The 20,569-nt window shown below is 35.3% G+C and overlaps 1 protein-coding gene across 1 annotated transcript; it reads left to right on the plus strand.

Moving 5' to 3' along the window:
• The first annotated feature begins 1,972 nt into the window (after nt 1-1,972).
• LOC131660122 (calcineurin-binding protein 1) lies at nt 1,973-19,755 on the plus strand. The gene is made up of 18 exons (XM_058929272.1): nt 1,973-2,214; nt 2,328-2,402; nt 2,638-2,798; nt 8,796-9,007; nt 9,250-11,123; nt 12,624-12,830; nt 12,939-13,601; nt 13,709-13,944; nt 14,080-14,290; nt 14,413-14,568; nt 15,122-15,279; nt 15,361-15,553; nt 15,688-16,070; nt 16,456-16,636; nt 17,721-17,950; nt 18,093-18,756; nt 19,169-19,241; nt 19,338-19,755. Exons 1-18 carry the CDS (start codon nt 2,212-2,214, stop codon nt 19,517-19,519), a joined length of 5,862 nt encoding a protein of 1,953 aa, XP_058785255.1. The 5' UTR covers nt 1,973-2,211; the 3' UTR covers nt 19,520-19,755.
• Nucleotides 19,756-20,569: the final 814 nt, after the last annotated feature.

Consider the following 20,569-nt stretch of genomic DNA (forward strand, 5'->3'; position numbering starts at 1 on the left):
TTTCAGAAGAACAGGAAAGGAATGTAATTTTGAAGATTTTTTTATGTCTTTTACATTATCCATTCTTATTATATCATATCTTATTATATCATATATATATATATATATATATATATATATATATATATATATATATATATATATATATATATATATATATATATATATATATATATATATATATATATATATATATATATGTGAGATTTGAACCATTACTATTTTATTATTTTTTGGATTTGATAAATTCTAATGGAGGTTTTGGCTACTATATTATTTTAGTTTACTTCCTATTTGCTATAATTAACCGGAAAAATAAAAAAGGTATGACATTTTAAGAATTAATTTATTGTCTTTTTTTTTACTCATCATTTTAATTACATCTTACAAATAATTTAGACTATTAGAATTTATTTTTTTTCCGGTTGAAATCACATATTTTTGTATAAAAAAAGAGGTTGAGTCACAATTGACTATACGATAGAGTTTTAAATTGGAAAAATTAACTAAATGTGTGAGGATATATGATTCATGAAATTAGTCATTGTTGTTAATCAAATTTTGTATATCATTGCTTTTGTAGTATTGATTTATACATGTATATAAAATTATGGAAACTTTATGATTACTTATAAGTGGATGTGTTTTGGATTTGGTCAAACAGACTGACTCTAATAAAATATTTCTCATAATAAAATTATATAATCTCAAATTAAAGTAAACGAATTTATTATTATATTGTACCATATAAAAGATAATATTAATTTTTTATTTAAAAAAATATAATTTATTTAAAACCATTGTTTACTTTTGTGCACCCTTCAATATGAAAATTAAAAACAATTAGACATATATTCAAAGTTTATCTCTAAAATTTTAAAATGAATGAATATTTCATTTGTTTATCCTAATAAAATAATAAATTACAATCCATAATCTTATACAATTACTTAAAGTTACATCATTATAATTTTATTTATTTTTTTAATTTTAACAAATTAATAATTTTCTTATTTCAATTTCGTATAATATAAAATTTATTTGTTACCCTCATTTGATTTGACATTTAAATTATTGCTTGAAATTTCTAACTATGCGCATAAAAATTCTATTAAATACAAATTAATTGCTTATAGTTAAAAATAAAAATAATAATATTTCAATATCACTAAATAATATTACCTATTAACAAATACAAAAAGTTGGAAAGTTTTTTTTTAATTGAGAATAAATCAAATCATAGTAAATAAAATAAACTTAAATGAAATATTTATCTTATTAAAAAAAACATTCAACTAATATATTATAATCGATTGAGTATACTTAAAACTTAAAAAATTATCTTATTACTGAAAATATAATCGAATGAGTATTTTTTTAAACTTAACAAATTATGTATTATGGGATGAGTGAGTAATAAATCTTTATTATAATATAAATGAGTTGTTATTTACGAAGCGTCTATAACAAAAGATAAATATAAATAATATAAAAATATCCAATCATATATAAATAAAATATAATCTGATAGAACTATTAAAATAAAATATAATATTTAAATTTTATTGAAATGATATAAAAACTATCTTCAATTTTTTTTTTTTAAAAAAAATTGAAAAATGTCTCTTTTAGTGATTGAAAATAAAATTTAACTCAATATATTAAACATTATAATATTCAACGTTTATCAATAAACCCCTATATTTATAAATTTTATATAATTTTATATTTATAAATGATATAAAAAATTTATTTTCTATAATAAATTAATACTAAATATAAACACAGTTTCGCATTTAAAAAATTATTTATATATATTTATATTATTTAAATTTATATTTTAAATTTTTTAAAATATTATAAAAATATATTTTAGCTAAACCCGTGCAACGCACGGACCATATATCTAGTTTATAATTTATTATTTTGAAGTTTAGATGAGATCCGACCCAAAACTTACGGGTTATGATGATTAAAGGATAATAAAACTCACAGTTTTTTTTCTTAATAAAAAGTAAAAAAAAAGTGGTGAAGTCTACAAGACGACGTCGTTTACGAATTAGTTGAACCGCGGTTCTCAGAGCGCGCTCGCTCTCTCACACTTCCGCAAGCTACAACCGGAAAAAAATCCGAAGCCAAAATCGAACGCCGGAACCCTAAATCGGAGAAACTTCAGCGAATTTGAACACTCGATACTCTGAAATTCGAACTATGGTATGCTATTATCTTCATTATCACCGTTGTTATTTCATCGTTAACGTTTGTAATTTCTTGCGAGTTTTGAAGTTCGCATTCTGATACAATTTCTTCGGTTTTGGTTTTTTCAGTTCTCAATTGCAGCTATCAATGACACCGACTCTAAATGCCAGTGGGAACCACTAGCTCCCACCAAAGAAGCTCAGGCACGTTCCTCTCTTTACTAATTCTGAATGATTATGATTCTTAGGTTACAATGATTATGATTATTTCATGTATGCAACACTGACATAGCGACACTGAAAATAATTTGAAAAAACTGAATAAAATTAAACGTGATCACAAGTGTCGGTGCAAGTGTCCCACACAGACACACCAGTTTTCAGAGGTGTCGGTGCTACATAAATGTATAATGTTTTTTCTGTTGATTTTTTCTTTTAGGAATTTCATCTTTCTCAAACTTATCATGAAGGACTTGTCAAGTTACAAGCAAAGGAGTATGAAAAGGCTCGCGAGCTCTTAGAATCTGTTCTTAAAGATCCTCTCATTGCTAATGCTAAGGTGGATAGAGGTGCTGGTGACAGTCATCTATTGCAACTAAGGTTTTAATCTATACTACATACTCTATATCGAGTTCTGCACTGTTCTTGTCCTTGGTTTATTTTCATGTAGTTTCATATGTCAACCCATTGTTTAGTGAAGAAGCAACATTGGACACAAATTTATTGTTTCAATTTACTGTAACATAAGTTATAGGAAACTATTGATTTTGATAATAATTTTGTCACTTCTTTTAATCTTCATGAACCACAGAGCTGGTGAATGTTTCTCTTTTAAACTACCCTTTTATTGGGGGCGAGGGGCTTAGTTAAAAAAGTCATCCACACAAGCTGTTGTTTTTCTTGCATTGCTTCAGATACTAAACTGGGTCAATTCAGTAACTGCAAGCATTGTTGTATGCTTAATAGATAGGATTAATCAGCGTTTGGTTATAAGTGTTTTATAACTTGTCCATTTGGATTTGTCAGTATTGAAATATAAGAATGTATCTTAGAATGTTATCATTTATGGAGTAGTTTATCTCGGAAGATTAGTTTCTAATCTTAGAGCATCTTACATTATCTCCTAAAGTTAGTTTCTATATTGCTTAGTTATTAGTACCATGATTTATTTCCTGGTTTTCCTACTTATTTAGGATTAGGAGACTTGTATCCCTATAAACAAGGGTTAGTGTTTAGCTAGCAGTGTTATCAATTGGGGATGGCAGACCAAGGTGGAAAGCCTAAAATCCATCATTTTTAGCTACTATAGTGCGCAACAGCAGAACGACGTAGCGGTGATAGGATTCTTTGCAATGCTTTTGGCTTGCATGCTGCCATCCGCATCAGCGGTTGTTGCCAAGGTTGTTAAACTCTTACAAGTTTATGATTTTAGGTCTTAAAAACGAGTTTACTATGATGTAAACTCTCTTTTTTGTAAACTCTTACCAGTTCTATTAAATTTTGATAAAATTGGTAAACTCTCAATTTTACTATTAGTTTACACTTTACAAGTTTACAATTCTACATTGGTTTGACTTTAAAGCGGAAAATTTTGGTCAATATTTTTAGATATTTTGTTTAGTTATTTATGTGTTTTAATGTATATTGGTTTAAAAATGTACACTCACGTGTTTAGTGTTGTTGTGTGTAAGAGAGAGTAGAAGAGATAGAAGATATTTTCATCTTTGTTGTAACTGAATTCAGTTTTTAGGAGAGCCTGTTTTAGTGAGCTTGCAAGTGGACTGCATAGGAGTGTTAACATGGGCAGCTTCAAGCATATTTGTCTTCTGCAGGAGATCTCTAAGATACTTAGCTTGAGTCATCAAAAGACAACCTGAAGAGGCCTGTTTAACCTCAATACCCAGGAAGTAATCAAGAGAGCCAAGCAGCTTCAAGGAGAAAGCAGAGTTTAGTTTAGAGATGGTAGCTTGAATAATGGAAGGAGAGCTGCCTGTGATAATAATATCATCAACATACACCAAGAGGTATGTTGTATGACCTTGAGAAACCATGGTGAACAAAGATGGGTCACACTTGCTAGCTTGAAATTGCAGACTGAGCAGTGTAGATTTGAGCCTCTCAAACCATTGCCTTGGGGCCTGTTTTAGGCCATATAAGGCTTTAGAAAGCTTACAAACAAGAGAGGAATCTGAATGAACAAACCCTTGGGGCTGCTCCATAAAGACCTCTTCTTCAAGACAGCCATTCAAAAAGGCATTATTCACATCAAGTTGCTGAATAGTCCACTTGTGTGTGATGGCAATGGTGAGGATGATTCTTATAGTAATGGGCTTCACAACAGGAGAGAAGGTCTCATTGAAATCAAGACCTTGCTTTTGATGGAAACCTTTAGCAACCAGCCTAGCCTTCAGTTTGTTGACAGTCCCATCAGGATTCTCTTTCACCCTAAAAACCCACTTACAACCTATGGCCTTCTTATTGGAAGGAAGAGGAACCAAGGACCAGGTTTCATTCTTCATGAGAGCATCATACTCAGCCTGCATTGCTATTCTCCAATTAGGATCTGCTAGAGCTTGCTTGGCATTTCTAGGCTCAACATGAGTAAGGAGAAGTCTTGGTTGCAGCCTGGGTTGTGCAAAACCAGACTTAGCTCTGGTTTGCATAGTGTGAGCATTAGAAGGAATGGTATCAACAGGTACAGCATTAGGAGGAAGAGAAGCAGAGGACTGACTGGAAGAAGAAGGACTAGACTCAGCAGTGGAGGAAGATATATGTGTGGAGAAAGGAGCTGGCTCAGAGGAGGCAGAAGAAGGAGTAGAAATACTGGAAGAGTTAGCAGTATTTAAAGGAGAAAGAGTAACAGGTCCTGAAGAAGGACTAGGTGTAGATATGGAGGGACTAAAACTCAAAGGAGAAATGGAGACACTCTTAACAGGAGGAGAAGGTGGAGAGGAAGCAGGGAATAGGTCATGGTAGGGAAACCTAGACTCATGGAACAAGACATCCTTAGAAATGTAAAGCCTACCATTAGGAGCCAGGCACCTATACCCTTTATGAGAAGGAGAGTAGCCCAAAAATAGACATTCTTGAGACCTAAATTCAAGCTTATGAGCACTATAGGGTCTGAGTAAAGGAAAGCAGGCACATCCAAATACCTTGAGAAATTTATAGTCAGGATTTTGATTAAAGAGAAGAGTGAAGGGGACCTGAAACTGAACAGAGGAAGAAGGCAGCCTGTTGATGAGGAAAACAGCAGTGGAAAAGGCATAGTCCCAGTATGTGATAGGCAGAGAAGCTTGACTGAGTAAGGTGAGGCCAATTTCCACAATGTGCCTGTGCTTTCTTTCAATAACACCATTCTGATGGTGAGTATGGGGACAGATGAGTCTGTGGATAATGCCTAGCTCTTTGAGATAGTTAGTGAAGGGTCTGAACTCACCACCCCAGTCAGACTGAACCATCTTGATAGGCAAGTTGAGTTGCAGTTCCACCATTGCTTTGAACTGCTTGAAGGTATGAATGACTTCAGATTTGGACTTAAGCAGATAAATCCAAGTGTACCTGGAATAAGCATCAACAAAGGACATGTAATATGAATATCCAGATGTAGAGGGACTAGGAGAAGGTCCCCACAAGTCAGTAAAAATGAGTTCCAAAGGCTTAGTGTAAATAGTGTGTGAGGTGGAAGAGGGAAGTCTATGAGCTTTCCCAAGACAGCAAGCTGAACAGAAAGAATCATTATATTTATTTGGTAAAGGGATATTACAACTTTGCAATACAAGTCTAAGAGTGTGAGTATTAGGATGTCCAAGCCTAAGATGCCAAACATGGGGCAGACTAGAAGGAACATCAACAGAATTAACACTAGGTACAGAATTATTAAGACTAGATGAACTAAAGACAAAAGTAGACTTGGACAGGTTCAGAGGAGGAAAGGAATACAGTCCATCAGCTCCTACATGGCCTTCAAGGAGAGTAGCATCAGAAACCTGAGATTTAACAAGACACTGATTAGCAGTAAACAAGAAGTATACCTGATTATCCCTACAGAACTGACTCACACTAAGCAGATTTTTAGTAATATTAGGAACAAGTAATAGGTTCTGAAGTGTAAGGTGTGTGTTAGGTTGAAAAGGAGAAGGAAAAGAGCTGACACCAGCAGAAGAGATGTTCAAACCTTGAGCATTTCCTACAAAGACTTGGTCATGACCTTCAAGTTGAGTAGGTTGCTGAATGTTTTTAGGGTCACTAGTAACATGGAAGGAGGCTCCAGAGTCGGGGAACCACGCAGCAGCACTAGCAGGGGCAGGAGCAGCATTAACAATATAGGCTGCAGGAGGATTAGCAACCACAGTTGCAGGCCTAGGAGACTTATACCAAACATTGGGAGGAGCCTGAACATAAGCAGCAGGAGCACCATACCAAGGAGGTTGAGGTGCATAGGGAGCAGAACCATATTGAGCACCACCTGAAGAAGGTTGGAACTGAGAATTGTACCTATGCCAGCAGTTTAGAGCAGAGTGACCAGGTTTCAAGCAAACTTGGCACTGAATGCCACCATAGCCAGAGGAACGACCACCTCTTCCTCTGCCAAACCGGCCACCACGATTAGATCTGCCACCACGAAAGGAGTTATACTCCGGTTCACCTTGAGTTTGTGTAGCATTAGGAGTGACTGAAGTGTCAGTGGTAGGTGTAGGTGAATCCTCAACAGGAGCAGAGGTAGGAGAATTGGAAGGAGCATGTGTGAGATTAAGAGAAGCTACGTCAGGAACAGTGGACTTCTTGAACTTAGCAAGACGTAATTCATGAGCAAGGAGTAAGATCTCTACCTCATCAAGATCCATAACACCGAACTTGCTCTCAATAACGGACACCACCGGAGCATAATCCACAGTCAATCCTTCAAGAATCACATCGATATAGTGAGAAAGAGGAATAGCATCTCCAATCGAGGCCAACGCATCCACAGTAGTACGAATCTTGAGAAGGTAATCTTGAACTGAAAGAGAATCAAGTGTAATGGCGCGTAACTCAACCCGAAGCTGCCGTGCACGCGCGCGAGTTTGTTTCTGAAAATAGGAGAACAACCGATCCCAAAGCTCGTGAGCATGAGAGCAACCGAGAACACGAGAGAGAATCTCGTTAGAAAGCGTGGACTGAAGCCACGAGAGCAACATCTGATCCTTCTGGATCCACGACGAATACCGCGGACTCACGGTGCCACTACGACGATCTTCATCGTTCGCGAATTTGAGCGGAACGCGTGTGCAGACCACTAGATCCGTTAGATCGTGAGCATTGATGTATGGCTCAACTTGTTGACGCCATAGATGGAAGTTTTTCTCATCTAATTTCTGCGCTATCTTAAGCGAAAATTGAAGACGGCGAGAATCATGCCGTTCTGCAACCGGCGGCGCCACCGGTGTTGGTACTGTTTCCGGCGAAGACGTACCGGAGGAGTTAGTGCTAGCCATGGATCGACTTAGCAATCTGATACCATGTAAGAGAGAGTAGAAGAGATAGAAGATATTTTCATCTTTGTTGTAACTGAATTCAGTTTTTCATCTTTGTTACTTACAAACCAAGTGTAACACAACTATATATATCCCTAATATGTGACCTGCTGTAGCAGGTTCACAATTACACAAATACTGACACCTGTCAATTTCCCTCTAATGACACTACTAGTACAATATCTTCAATATTGTGAGGGATAACTATTATCCCTCAATATGAGTTTGTTGCCTTTTGAAATTTCATTTTCTGGCCTTGTTTTTTGGTTTTTTAAAATGTCAACAATTTTAAGAACTCATATTTTTATGATTTGGTAGGATAAGTTATGTAGTTTTATACAAGTTTATGATTATGACCTTTTTAGATGGTAGTTTAGTGTTGTTTTGTTTTATTGTAAGTTGAAAATTTGAATTATTGATGTATTTATGATATTGTATAAAGTATAATGTTATGTATAAATTAATTTTAATATTATTTCAATGAGGTAAACTCGTCTACGAGTCAATTTCGCTTAGCTAAAATGAGTTGACGTAAACTCTAGAGTTTAACATCCTTGGTTGTCGTAGCTGCAAATGGCGGCCCCAAACAGTTGTTGAGTCCACAATCAAGGTTACAGGGCAAAATTCCTCATGGTGTGCATATAAATGGTGGGTCGCGTGGATCGATAAGCTCTGATAGCGTTTTAAGTTTTATATTTAGTCTAACTCATTCTTACAAAATCGACTTGTAAGGTGAAGGGTGCCACTCTTTATTTCAGTGTTGTAAAATAGCGGCTATAGCTCTATTGCATAGCAGAGTTTGACAAACCACTGTTCCGGGATAAACGATTTAGTATATAGTATTGTGAAGTAGTGGCACTTTTGCAATGTTGCCTACCAAAATTTGAAAAAACTGCTATTTTCTGCTATCCGCAATTAACAACATATTTATTCTATCTGAAACCTATAACCTGACCATTTAGAGATACTTACATATATTCTAACAGCTAGGTCCTCTTATCTGTTGCTAATTCACGGTTCACTTAAATATGTGTGCGCATATATATGTATATCTCCGTGTTACTTACCGAGGTTTCTGCAGGTTTTTAGCGTTGAAAAACCTTGCCGCTGTTTTTCTTCAGCTAGGCTCTACTCATCATGAGAATGCTCTACATTGTTATCTTCAAGCTGTGGACATTGATTCTAAAGATTCCGTTGTATGGAACCAGCTGGGAACATTGTCATGTTCAATGGGCTCGCTAAGCATTTCACGTTGGGCATTTGAACAAGGCCTCTTGTGCAGCCCTAATAACTGTAAGCACCTAAAATTTTTAATATTTCCTTTTTCTAGTGGTTACTTAATGACGTGCTCATTGGTATTTCTTTTTATGTTTTCACATCTGGATAAATCCCTTCATGTTTTTCCAATTGAGATTTGTTTGCATCATTATCTAGACACAATTAGTTCTTTCAAAATTATTTGGATAGTCATTTCCCACTATAAAGTTCATCCTTTGAAAGTAGTTTTGATATTCCACCCTTGATGCATGATGTAGGGAATTGCATGGAAAAACTTTTAGAAGTTCTTATCGCAATTGGTGACGAAGTTGCTTGCCTTTCTGTTGCTGAGTTGATTTTGAGGCACTGGCCATCACATTCTCGCGCTTTGCATGTTAGAAATACTATTGAAGAATCGGAACCATTGCCATTTGCTCCCAGAGGCATAGATAAATTGGAACCAAAACATGTGCGGCTCAAATTTTCTGCTAAGAGAAAAGCTAATGATGAGAATCTAGATGAGGATGTTGCATTTAAGAAGCTGAACCAAAACAAAGATCTATACCTCACCGAAGCTTCCTGGGTGGCTCTTGCTGATGCACTGCTGGGGATCTTATCGCCTTCATATCTGAAAATTTCTGAGGTAGAACCTAAAGAAACGTGCAGTTCTCCGGACATTAGGCTAAGAATAAACTTGCCTTGTAGTTCAGAAGCTGCTCTGAACACCATGGAAGTGAAAGGGTTAAGTGGTGAAAATAGTGCTTTTGGTGAAGCTAAAGTAGGACCAGCACGTGTTTTTAAAGAGAAAGAAGCTAATACCCAAGAAGAACAACCACATGAAAGGCGAAGTTCTCGACTTGAAAGGCTCCGCAGTCGTAAACCAGGGAAAGAAGATTCAAACTCTTGCGATAAGGACCCTGCCAAGGTTGTCATTCATTATCTAGAACCTTTCATTGCTGGTGGATTGGGTGATCAAGAAACTATCAATAGTGATACCACGACACTATCCTCCTCAGGAAATTCTGAATATGATCATGTTTCTGCGTTTTTAAGACATACTTCAAATAATTATGGTGCTTACCATATGGGACACTTGCTGTTAGAAGAAGTTTCAAGACAAGGCCTCTCATTTCAGGATGCTTTTGTCAAGTTTCTGGAGTTGGAAAAGCTAACAAGGCATTGGGGAAAGGATAGAACTGCTGAGTGTAACCTTTTTCTTGCTGAGCTGTATTATGATTTTGGGTTATGCTCACCCACTGGTTCTAAACAACTGGAATGGATGTCAGAGGCATCTTATCAGCTTTGCAAGATTGTAGAGTCTGTAGCTCTCGACTATCCTTTTCACTTGACTAGTGCCTTGAATGAAGGTTGCATTTTAGTTGATGGTTTCCAAGAGACTAGTGGAACGTCAACAGACACCTCAACTGAGAATAATTCAGATTTAGACAGCTCTATTCTGATGAAAAACAGTTCATTCTGGTCTCGATTTTACTGGATAAGTGGGAGATTGTCTATTTTTGAAGGCAACAAGGAAAAAGCTTGTGAAGAATTTTGTATTGCTTTGTCACTTTTGGCAAAAAGGGAAAAAATGGAAAATTCTCCAGGTTCAGTCCCCCGCCCACATTGCAAGGATGTTAAAGAGATAAACATTGATAGAGTTCTCTACGAAGTTAATATATTGAAGGTCGATTTTTTGATGGAAAAGTCTGTCACTAGGATGATGGAGCAAGAAAAGTATGTTGACTGTGTATCTCTACTTACTCCACTTCTGTTCTCTACACAGGATGTCTACTTCAATTCATTTTCTTTATCCATGGCAGATAAAAAAGATGAAAAGATAACTTCCACCGAGCTCATGGCTCTAGATGTTCTAATTGAAGCATGTCAGAAGATAACGCCAATGGATGTAGATCTGTATTTCAATTGTCATTACAGAAAACTGAAAATACTTATGGCATTGATGGGTTTGAGTACAAGTGTTACATCATTTAAATCTTCAGACCATACACTTGGTTTCAGTGCACCTTCTAATTTGGATGACTCAAATGAAAGCTCTAGCAAGCATTGTAATCACTTGGTTGCAGAGGAAGCGAAGGCCCTCTCTGACTTTATATCACAAGTGAAGAAAGTTATTGATCACTGTGGAGATTCCGTGAGTAAATATCATTGTCGATAGTCTTGGATTCTAAGCTGTCTGATTCTGAGGTGTATTTCTTTAAAGTTGCTTTTCTGTTAATCCTGTAGCTAAAGAACTATATCTGTGGCGAGATTAACCCTATTTCCTGAGCACAATTTAAATAAATCCATTAGTTAAAACATATCTACCAATTGTCTATCATGAGACTGTGTAATCATCCTAATCCATGAACTTTTACATATAATACTCTCTTTTGGATAAACTTGACAAGCCTCGTCAATATGGTATAAGTTTTTTGTTGCATGTAAAAACAAAAAAGCTCACCCCCTTGCATTACTGGTGTTTGCTTATTGACATTTTGGGCCTGGCAGATTTCTAGTCGAATTTGAAGAGATTGGCAGGCTATACCTTTAGACTTTAGTATATGTAGTATTTTGGGCTTTTCTTATTTCCCCCCCAATTTTTAGAGGCAGGTTTTCCTCTCTGAATTCCTTTTTCTATGAATCTAGAAGAAAAAAAAGAACCTACAATACCGTTATTGTATTTGGAGCTTTTTTTCCCTATCTTGTTTTCCCCTCATTCTCACTATGTTTTCAAACGATTGTCTGTTGTCTTTGATCTGGATGTATTTACCTGAATCATTTGCAATTTTATCAAATGGGAAAGTATTTTAAACTTAGCTTAGTCTGAAGGATTATCCAATATCCATATTAATTTTTATTTTGAACCAGTGTTGGCAATTGCGGATTGCGTAAAGTTGCAGTTCATTTAAATGTTGCTAGACATCAGTGCTATAATGCCGTTGTAGCTGCTATTTGGCAACATTTAGACGTAGCATATCGCAAAACAATAGTGATTGGTTCAAATTCTGCTACAACCGCTATTTTACAGTCCTTTTTTGAAATCGGTTTAGTTGGAAACAAAACCCATTTATTTGATCTTTAAAGAGAGATTTGCAGACCTTTGCTTGTACAACAGTATTCAATAGGACTAAAGGGGTAATAAAAATTCATTGACTGCTGATTTTAGTTTCCCCACAGATCTTTCTCCTGATACATATGTTATGTGCAGCTTGAATTTGGACACAGGGGCTCAATTATTTTGTCACTAGCTACTTTTCAATGGAATAAGATATGTTGGGTCAATCTTGAGTGTGCAATTTCAATTCGCATTGAAATAATTTTTACAAACCGCAATAAGAACTTTGGTATTGTGGCAATAAGCACTTTTTACTGTCCAATTCTGTAATTGGGTTTAAAGACCTTCGATTGCCTCCATATATGCTTTGTTAGGTTGTGTTTATGGCTCCTCTATATTGCATCATCCTCTTAATTATATTTTCCTCCCTTTTTGTCATAAAATGCAGTTTTCATTTAAAAGTAAAACAGCCATTTTCGGTGAGATTGCTAATCCAATTAATGTAACATGGTTTTATGAACAACACTGTCTGTTTCCTCGTCATTTTACTGCAGTATGTCCTTTGTCGTGAAAGCATTTGTGTTTATACGTTTGCAGGATGGCCTCACTGTTCCAACAAGCAGCATTTGTCAAATGCAATCTCTGCTGCTGTTAATCATGGGCTATGTCGCGAATGTACTTGTGTGCAACATAACCTCTGCACAAGTAATCTCTGATCAAGTGGAAAGTAACTGTTTTGTTGATGCAGCCATTGTTTTCTGCAAACTTCAGCATCTTAGCCGAACCACACCTATCGAAACTCAAGTTAGCTATCTCCTTTGTTGCATAATTTTACTTTGAATGATTGCTCATTTAAATTATTAATTTTTTAATAGGAAATCATTGCCACTTTTTCCTGAATTCTCAACTCAGGTTGATTTAATTGTTGCAACACATGACATGCTTGCTGAATATGGGCTTTGCTGTGTCGGTGAAGGTGGCAAAGGTGGAGAAGGAACATTTCTTAGATTTGCAATAAAGCATCTATTGGGCTTGGATATGAAGTTCAAATCCAGCTTTAACCTTAAAAATAAAGAATCAATGCGATGCGAAGAAGCATCCAAAAACAGTGTTGTCAATTTGTCTATGGAAGATTCAATATCAGATACATTAGATTTCCGGATGGATTGGACCAGAATTGATGAAATTACCTCTGTGAAAAAGGATGATTCTGAGGGAATATCTAAAGAAGTCTCATCTTGCAAAGTTCAAAATAAAGACAGGAAGGAAGTAGAGTGTGAAGATAGCGTGGTTGCTGGGACTGACCGTAAGTTAGTTAAGGGTGAAAATTCATGCAATCAATTGATTGAACATGGAAATGAACTTTCTGAAGATGAAACAGAAGAACTTGAGTCTAAAATTGACGGGGCCTTAGATCAGTGCTTTTTCTGCTTATATGGATTAAATCTAAATTCTGATTCATCCTATGAAGATGATCTAGTGATGCACAAAAATTCAAGTCGGGGAGATTATCAGACCAAAGAACAGTGTGCTGATGTTTTCAAATATGTTCTTCCTTATGCGAAGGCATCTTCTGTGAGTACTCTCTTTCTTTAATTTGCATAACTCAGCTTATTTACACAATATGGTACCGAAATTGCAATTATATATTTTTTTTTGCTAAACTTTTTCATGTCTGTTAGAAAACTGGACTGGTCAAGCTTCGCAGAGTTTTAAGAGCTATTAGGAAACACTTTCTTCAGCCACCAGAGGACCTTTTGACAGGAAATCCAATTGATAAGTTCCTTGATGATCCTAATCTATGTGAAGATAAACTATCCGAGGAGGCCGGATCTGAAAGATTTCTTGAAACTATAACTAAGACCATGTTTCCTGATGTGGGAGGTCTTGGACATTATAACACAACACTATTGAGGAGGTATACATTTAGACAAATTTTTTTTTAATCAGTCTTAACCTGTCTCCTGTAAATCATATTTAATGGATACTATATATCCATGACATTCCTTGTTTTTATATTCTTAGGTTTATCTCAAAGGTTTTTAACTTTCAGGTCCGAGCCATATTTAGACGTCTACTGTAACTTGTTTCATTTCTTGGCTCTGTCTGAGGAAATGAGTGCAACTGATAAATGGCCTGGATTTGTGCTGACCAAGGAAGGGGAAGAATTTGTTGAGCAAAATGCTAAGCTCTTCAAATATGATCTCATGTACAATCCTCTACGCTTTGAAAGTTGGCAGCGACTTGGAAATATTTATGATGAGGTAAGTTTAATTGCATTTGGCTCATTAAAATGTTGATTCTTTGAAATTTTCAGATGAACAATGAGGTCTTAATATTTAAATATGTTTTAAAATTTCATATATTCTTGGTTGCACCGAGCCAGGAAGTAGATTTGTTGCTTAATGATGGTAGCAAGCACATAAACGTAGTAGGATGGAGGAAGAATCCCACTTTATCTGAGAGAGTGGAAACAAGCCGAAGAAGGAGTAGACGGTGCCTACTAATGAGTTTAGCTTTGGCAAAGACATCTGCTCAGCAGGTTTGACCCCTGCATATATTCACTCCGTTTAAATTTTCTTTTTCTTGGACGAGGATAATCAATATTCTCCTGTTAAATTTGGTTCAATCAATATAAGAATTTAACTAGAAAAGAATATAATATTGTTTATACCCTAAACATTCCATCCAAACCAAATGTTATCTTCTTTAAATGAAGGAACTCGTTTTTTGATATTTTCTCGTTAACTCTAAATGTCGGACAATATTTATGGCCAACAAAATGTGCCATATATATGCGTCTTCATGCTGTAATGTCCAAGGCTCATATTTGAATAAATACACTCTCTGTCTGTATCTAACTTTTTTTTGTTTGCATTTGTTACACTTTCAGGCTAACAAAATGTGTCTTAAAATTTTGATGTTCAAGACTTGTAATGTTATTGGCTTGCAATTTTATATGCTTACAATGCTAACTTGAATAAATACACTCTTTTAACTTTTTAGACGTGGGTTGTTAGTTGTCACTGTCTTGGTATGCGATTTGATACTGTGTTTAACCTTTTTTTTTTTGTGTGTAATTGTTTTATTTCCAGTGCGAGATACATGAGTTATTGGCATTGGTATACTACGACAGTCTTCAAAGTGTAGTCCCATTTTATGATCAGAGATCTGTTTTGCCCTTAAAGGATGCAACATGGATGGCGTTCTGTGAGAGCTCAATGAAACATTTTAAGAAAGCCTTCACACTTAAGTATGTCCTCTTATCTTGTGTCTTATTTTCTGCACTTATATGTTATAATGACGTTAATGAACCACTTTTGTTCTTTTACAGGCAAGATTGGTTACATGCATTTTACTTGGGTAAACTTAGCGAAAAACTTGAATATTCACATGAAATTGCTCTATCATATTACACAAAAGCTATTGCTTTGAACACATCAGCTGTTGATCCTGTCTATAGAATGCATGCCTCGCGCTTGAAACTATTATTTAAATGCGGAAAACAGAATGTGGAGATTCTGAAGGTTTTGCCTCTTTCTTAATGCTTCACTATATTTTGATATTACTTTATTTACTTGCCTTTACAGCTGTCCATTTATTCTGATTGTCTATTCATCAAATCAATTTAAAAATTAAAGGTTGATCTGATCCTCAACAGGTTCTTTCAGCAGACTCTTTTGATCAATCTGTAAAAGAAGCTGTCACAAGTATCCTTGGCAGCACAGATAGCTCATCTTTAAATACAAAGGAGAGCTGTATTCGTGCCAATTCTGTGGATACTAAGCATGAAAGGTTACTCAAATTGGATACTGCGTGGTCCATGCTTTACAATGATTGCCTTTCTGCACTTGAAACTTGTGTCGAGGGGGAACTCAAGCATTTCCATAAGGCCAGATACATGTTGGCTCAAGGGTTGTATAGAAGGGGGGAGAGTGGTGATTTAGAGAGAGCAAAAGATCAACTATCTTTCTGCTTCAAATCTTCACGCTCATCATTTACCATAAATATGTGGGAAATCGATAGCACGGCAAAAAAAGGAAGGTACATTTTTAATATTAACTTTTTTTAATCTTTTCACTTCTATTATTTAACCCTGTGTTAGTTTAAACTTGAGCGATACATTTTTTGCTAGAAACAATTGATTATTGAGTGTTCATACTATGGGATATTTCTAACGGCGTGTAATAAATGCTTTGGTATTTCTACTGAGTGTCATGACAAACGTTCGAAGAATTGAAAAATATAATCTAGGGGATTTTTTTTTAAACGAAAAGAAATCTTTCCCAAATGGTCTTATATAACTTGAGGACTTCCCACACAATAAAATAACATTTATTGGATTTGTTATCCGAGCCACACAGGAGTTAAGAAACATCAATGTTGTCAATAACTAAACTAATTTCTACTTTGCATTTAATGATATCAGGCGCAAGACACCGGGTTCTACTGGGAATAAAAAAGTCCTCGAGGTTAACTTACCAGAAAGTTCTCGAAAATTCATTACCTGCATTCGAAAGTATTTGCTGTTTTATCTCAAACTATTGGAGGAGACTGGAGATAGATGTATTCTTGAGCGTGCATATGTTTCCCTCCGGGGAGATAAGCGGGTAAATTCCTAAAAGTCGGATTTAGTATTATAACTTGGTAAACAATAACTGCTTTTGCTTAGTTATGCTTCATTTGTTCTCATGGAACTGGAAGCACTCTTTTTAGTATTTATTTTACTTGATGCTTCATATGCTGATTTTGACTTTACTTCCTTTTAGATAATATTATGAGATGAAAACACGTTTTTTGAGATATGGATTTATGCAGGCCTAAGGAAGGAACCACCTTCCTGTTCATATCATCAAATCTGATCGCAAATTGAAGGATTTAGCATCAGTTTTATCTAAACTTTAAGGAAAACTCTTGCCAATATATTTTATATAAAATCTATCCTATCTTTGTATGAATCATATCTCCCCCTTTCTCTGCAACTTTTTCCTCTCTCTGAAAAACTTATTTTATATAAATTCCAAACATAATCAGGTTGATTTTGCCTCCAGAGTAATATTTGGAAGTTTCTAGCTGATTCATTCAACTTTTTTGAATGAATTTATTTATTTATTTTTAATGGATATTAATTTAACTATGCAATCCAGTTTAGTAGTATTCCTCCTAGTTCTTCAACAACAATAAAATAAACCTCATTAACTATTTGCTACCTTCTTCCCCTACACATCTCAAAGGTGTTTCTTAAACAGGTTTTTAAGCTTTTCTATTTGGGCTAATTCTGTGGTGCACAAGTAAAACAGTGTTGTATTGTGCACTGGTTTTTTCCCCACCATTAAATCAATAATATCTCACTTGATCTAATGGTGGAACTTATTGATCCAACGGTGAAAACAAACTTGTGCATTCACCAAACTTGTACATGGTACAACACATATCTCACTTGTGCACCATAGAACTAGCCTTCTATTTGTCTTATATTCCCCCTTTTTATTCAAGTATTTGTATGCATGAACAATGCCCCTTTCCTCACCCTCATAGATGGGTAAAGCATTCCAATATTGTCTATACTCTGGTAATATATTATGCATGGGTCACTCTCAACTAAAACCCACATGATTTCTTGTCGCATTTGCACACCTTGTCATCGGATCTGAAAGCATTATAAACCTGATTTGTTATCTCTTTTACTTGCAGTTTTCATTATGCCTTGAAGATCTTGTACCCGTGGCTATCGGAAAGTATTTAAAAGCCCTGATTTCAGCCATGCGCCATTCTCAGACTACTGCCTCTTTTTCGGTGAGCAGCCCTGACAATGTGTTGGATAAAATCTTTGCTTTATTTATGGAGCAAGGAAGCTTGTGGCCAGAAATATGCAGCTTGCCTGAAATTGAGTCTCGTGATACATCAGAAAGTATCATATATGGGTAATAAATCCTGTTAAATTTAACTTTAAATAAAACAAAATTTTGAACCAATCTAGTCTGCAAACTTTTGTAGCTTCTCTGGTTGAAATGTAATGTCTTTGCTGCCTGTTTTGTCCTAATTCAGATCCTCAAATAATTGCAGGTATCTCCACGAACATATATCATTGTTGGAGATAAATGGAAAACTGGAAACTCTTGAAACAGTTAATGACAAGATTCGTAAACGTTTTAAGAATCCTAAGCTCTCAAATAGTAGTTGTGCAAAAGTTTGTAAGCATGCTTCTGTTGCTTTGTGTCGATCTCTTATCTACAGTTTGGCACAAATTACTCCTGTATCATGTGGATTCTCAAATGGGATTCAAGTTCGTAATTTGAATGATGATGGGATGGAAAATAGCCAGCTGCTCTGTATTGATTTGCAGCCACGTGAATTATTGATTACATCTTTTGAAGATCCATCTATTTTAGGAAAGATTGAAACAAAATGGAGTCCCATTCTATCAAAAATAAAAAATATTCTGATCAAGAAAGCTTCTGATGGAAATTTGGAAACAGCAAACACTTTGCTCAGAGCTTGCTATATTTTTTACCGGGAGAGTTCTTCTGTGGTGCTTACCTCTGGCCTCAACTGTTATGTAATTCCATCTCAATTAGTAACAGAGACACCGTTCAGTCCAACTATCACCGGAGTTGAAGCCCTTGATCTGAGCATCCCAAGGAAGCTTCTCTTGTGGGCCTATGCTATGGTACACGGACGTTATGCAAATATATCAGTTGTTGTGAAGCATTGTGAAGAAGGTTCAAAGGTATGCTAAGTTCTTTGAGTTAGATCATCCATAAGCAAGAAAAATTTATACAGAATTTGTTAGAGACGAGTCATTCATCATTCACGTGTCTTCTCTCCTATGCTTTAAGATACCTGCTTTATGACCATCTTTGAGATAGGTGCCCGACTTTCGAGTATTTCTTGGTTGACAGTATTTTATAGATTTTCACCTCCAGCAGCTATAAGTTCGGAGTACATCTCCCACATGATAATTTAAGTTGAGGAATTACTTAGTAGTTATAGACACTGTAGTTTTCTACAACTTTTCTTGTTAAGTGTACTTCACCTGAAAATTATGCTGTCTAATCCTCTATCATGTTTACTTGATCATTGCATGATTTTGTAATAACCGATTCATCTGACCATCAATTCTTATAATGTCGTTGGTGCAGTCGAAGATGAGGAGGGGAAGTGGAATGTCACCAGCGCTTACAAACTCGCCTGCTACTGCCACAACTCTTCCTGGTATTTTGTCATCCTCAGTAAAATAATAATGCCTTTGGACTTAAAGTCTATAAGATAAGAAATTGCTTAACATTTACAAATACATGTTGGTTGTAGGTAGCAGTAGAAGTGGACCATATGAGGTTGATTCTACCCATGTCACAACAGCAGGGAGTGGTTCACTTTGCACTGATGCTGTTCAGAAGAATCTGTTTGGTTCTCCCCAGTTGCATCAATGTACCACTAACGATGCAGAGAGAAGCAATGCAAACGCGCGTGAAGGAGAGACACGAGATTGACTACCCCTTTCTTGTCCTTGTAAAGTTTTGAAGTTTTAACGACTGTAAATTCCAATGTTTATAAGAAAATGTGATGGCTATAACATCTCAATGGAATTCTATTTGAGAGCAGTAAGCAGACAGCCTCAATTGTTTTTGTTGTAATGATTAAGCTTGTTAATCGAGTGAAAATGCTCATTGATTTTATCAAACAAAACATTACAAAATGTTGGTAAATAGATTGTGTACAATAGCCATCATTACACTAGATTTTATCCTTGTCATCTGAGCAATATACAGCAGTGGTTTCTCCCACCTGACATGACCAAGTTAAGAGAAAGGTTTTATAAACATGTAGTTTGAATTAAAAGAATAATATTTATAAGTTTTCTTCTATCCAATAAGAAAGAAAATTGTTTCTGAATTAACATTAAATGTTTCATTATGGTTCTTATAAACTACTTCAAAGCAAAACTATTTTCATGTTTTTCTATTACTTAAATAGTCTCAAAAAAGTTTATTTAAAAATTTCAAAACTATTTCTGATTTCTATAATGTGCACTTCCTTCCTTTTGTATTTTAATAATATGAACTCACAAACAGCCAGTCAACAGATGTGCGAAAATATGAGAATTGTTCATGGCACCCATTCTAACAAAAATTCAAAAATATCCTTCTTATAGTCTGGAGTTTGAAATTCAGACTTACCACAAGACTACGAATTCAATCACAAAACCATGCCAAATACAAATATAAAAAGGGGAAGAAATTTTATATTTTTATACATTGAATAGAAAATTTATATTTTTATTAATAGAAAAGTATGTGTTATACATTTACTATATTAAAAATTAGTAAATATGATTCGACATACTACTTGGTTGATCTCCAAGATGGATCCAATCAAGTACATCTTTGAAAAGTTTGTCTTAACCGGGAGAATTGCCCGTTGGCAGATGTTATTGTCAGAATACGACATTCAGTATCACGCTCAGAAAGCCGTGAAAGGAAACATCCTAGCTGAGCACTTGGCTCACCATCCACTCAATGATCACGAATCAATCAGATTTG

Source organism: Vicia villosa, linkage group LG3 (assembly GCF_029867415.1).
Source record: "Vicia villosa cultivar HV-30 ecotype Madison, WI linkage group LG3, Vvil1.0, whole genome shotgun sequence".
Taxonomy (NCBI): Eukaryota; Viridiplantae; Streptophyta; class Magnoliopsida; order Fabales; family Fabaceae; genus Vicia; species Vicia villosa.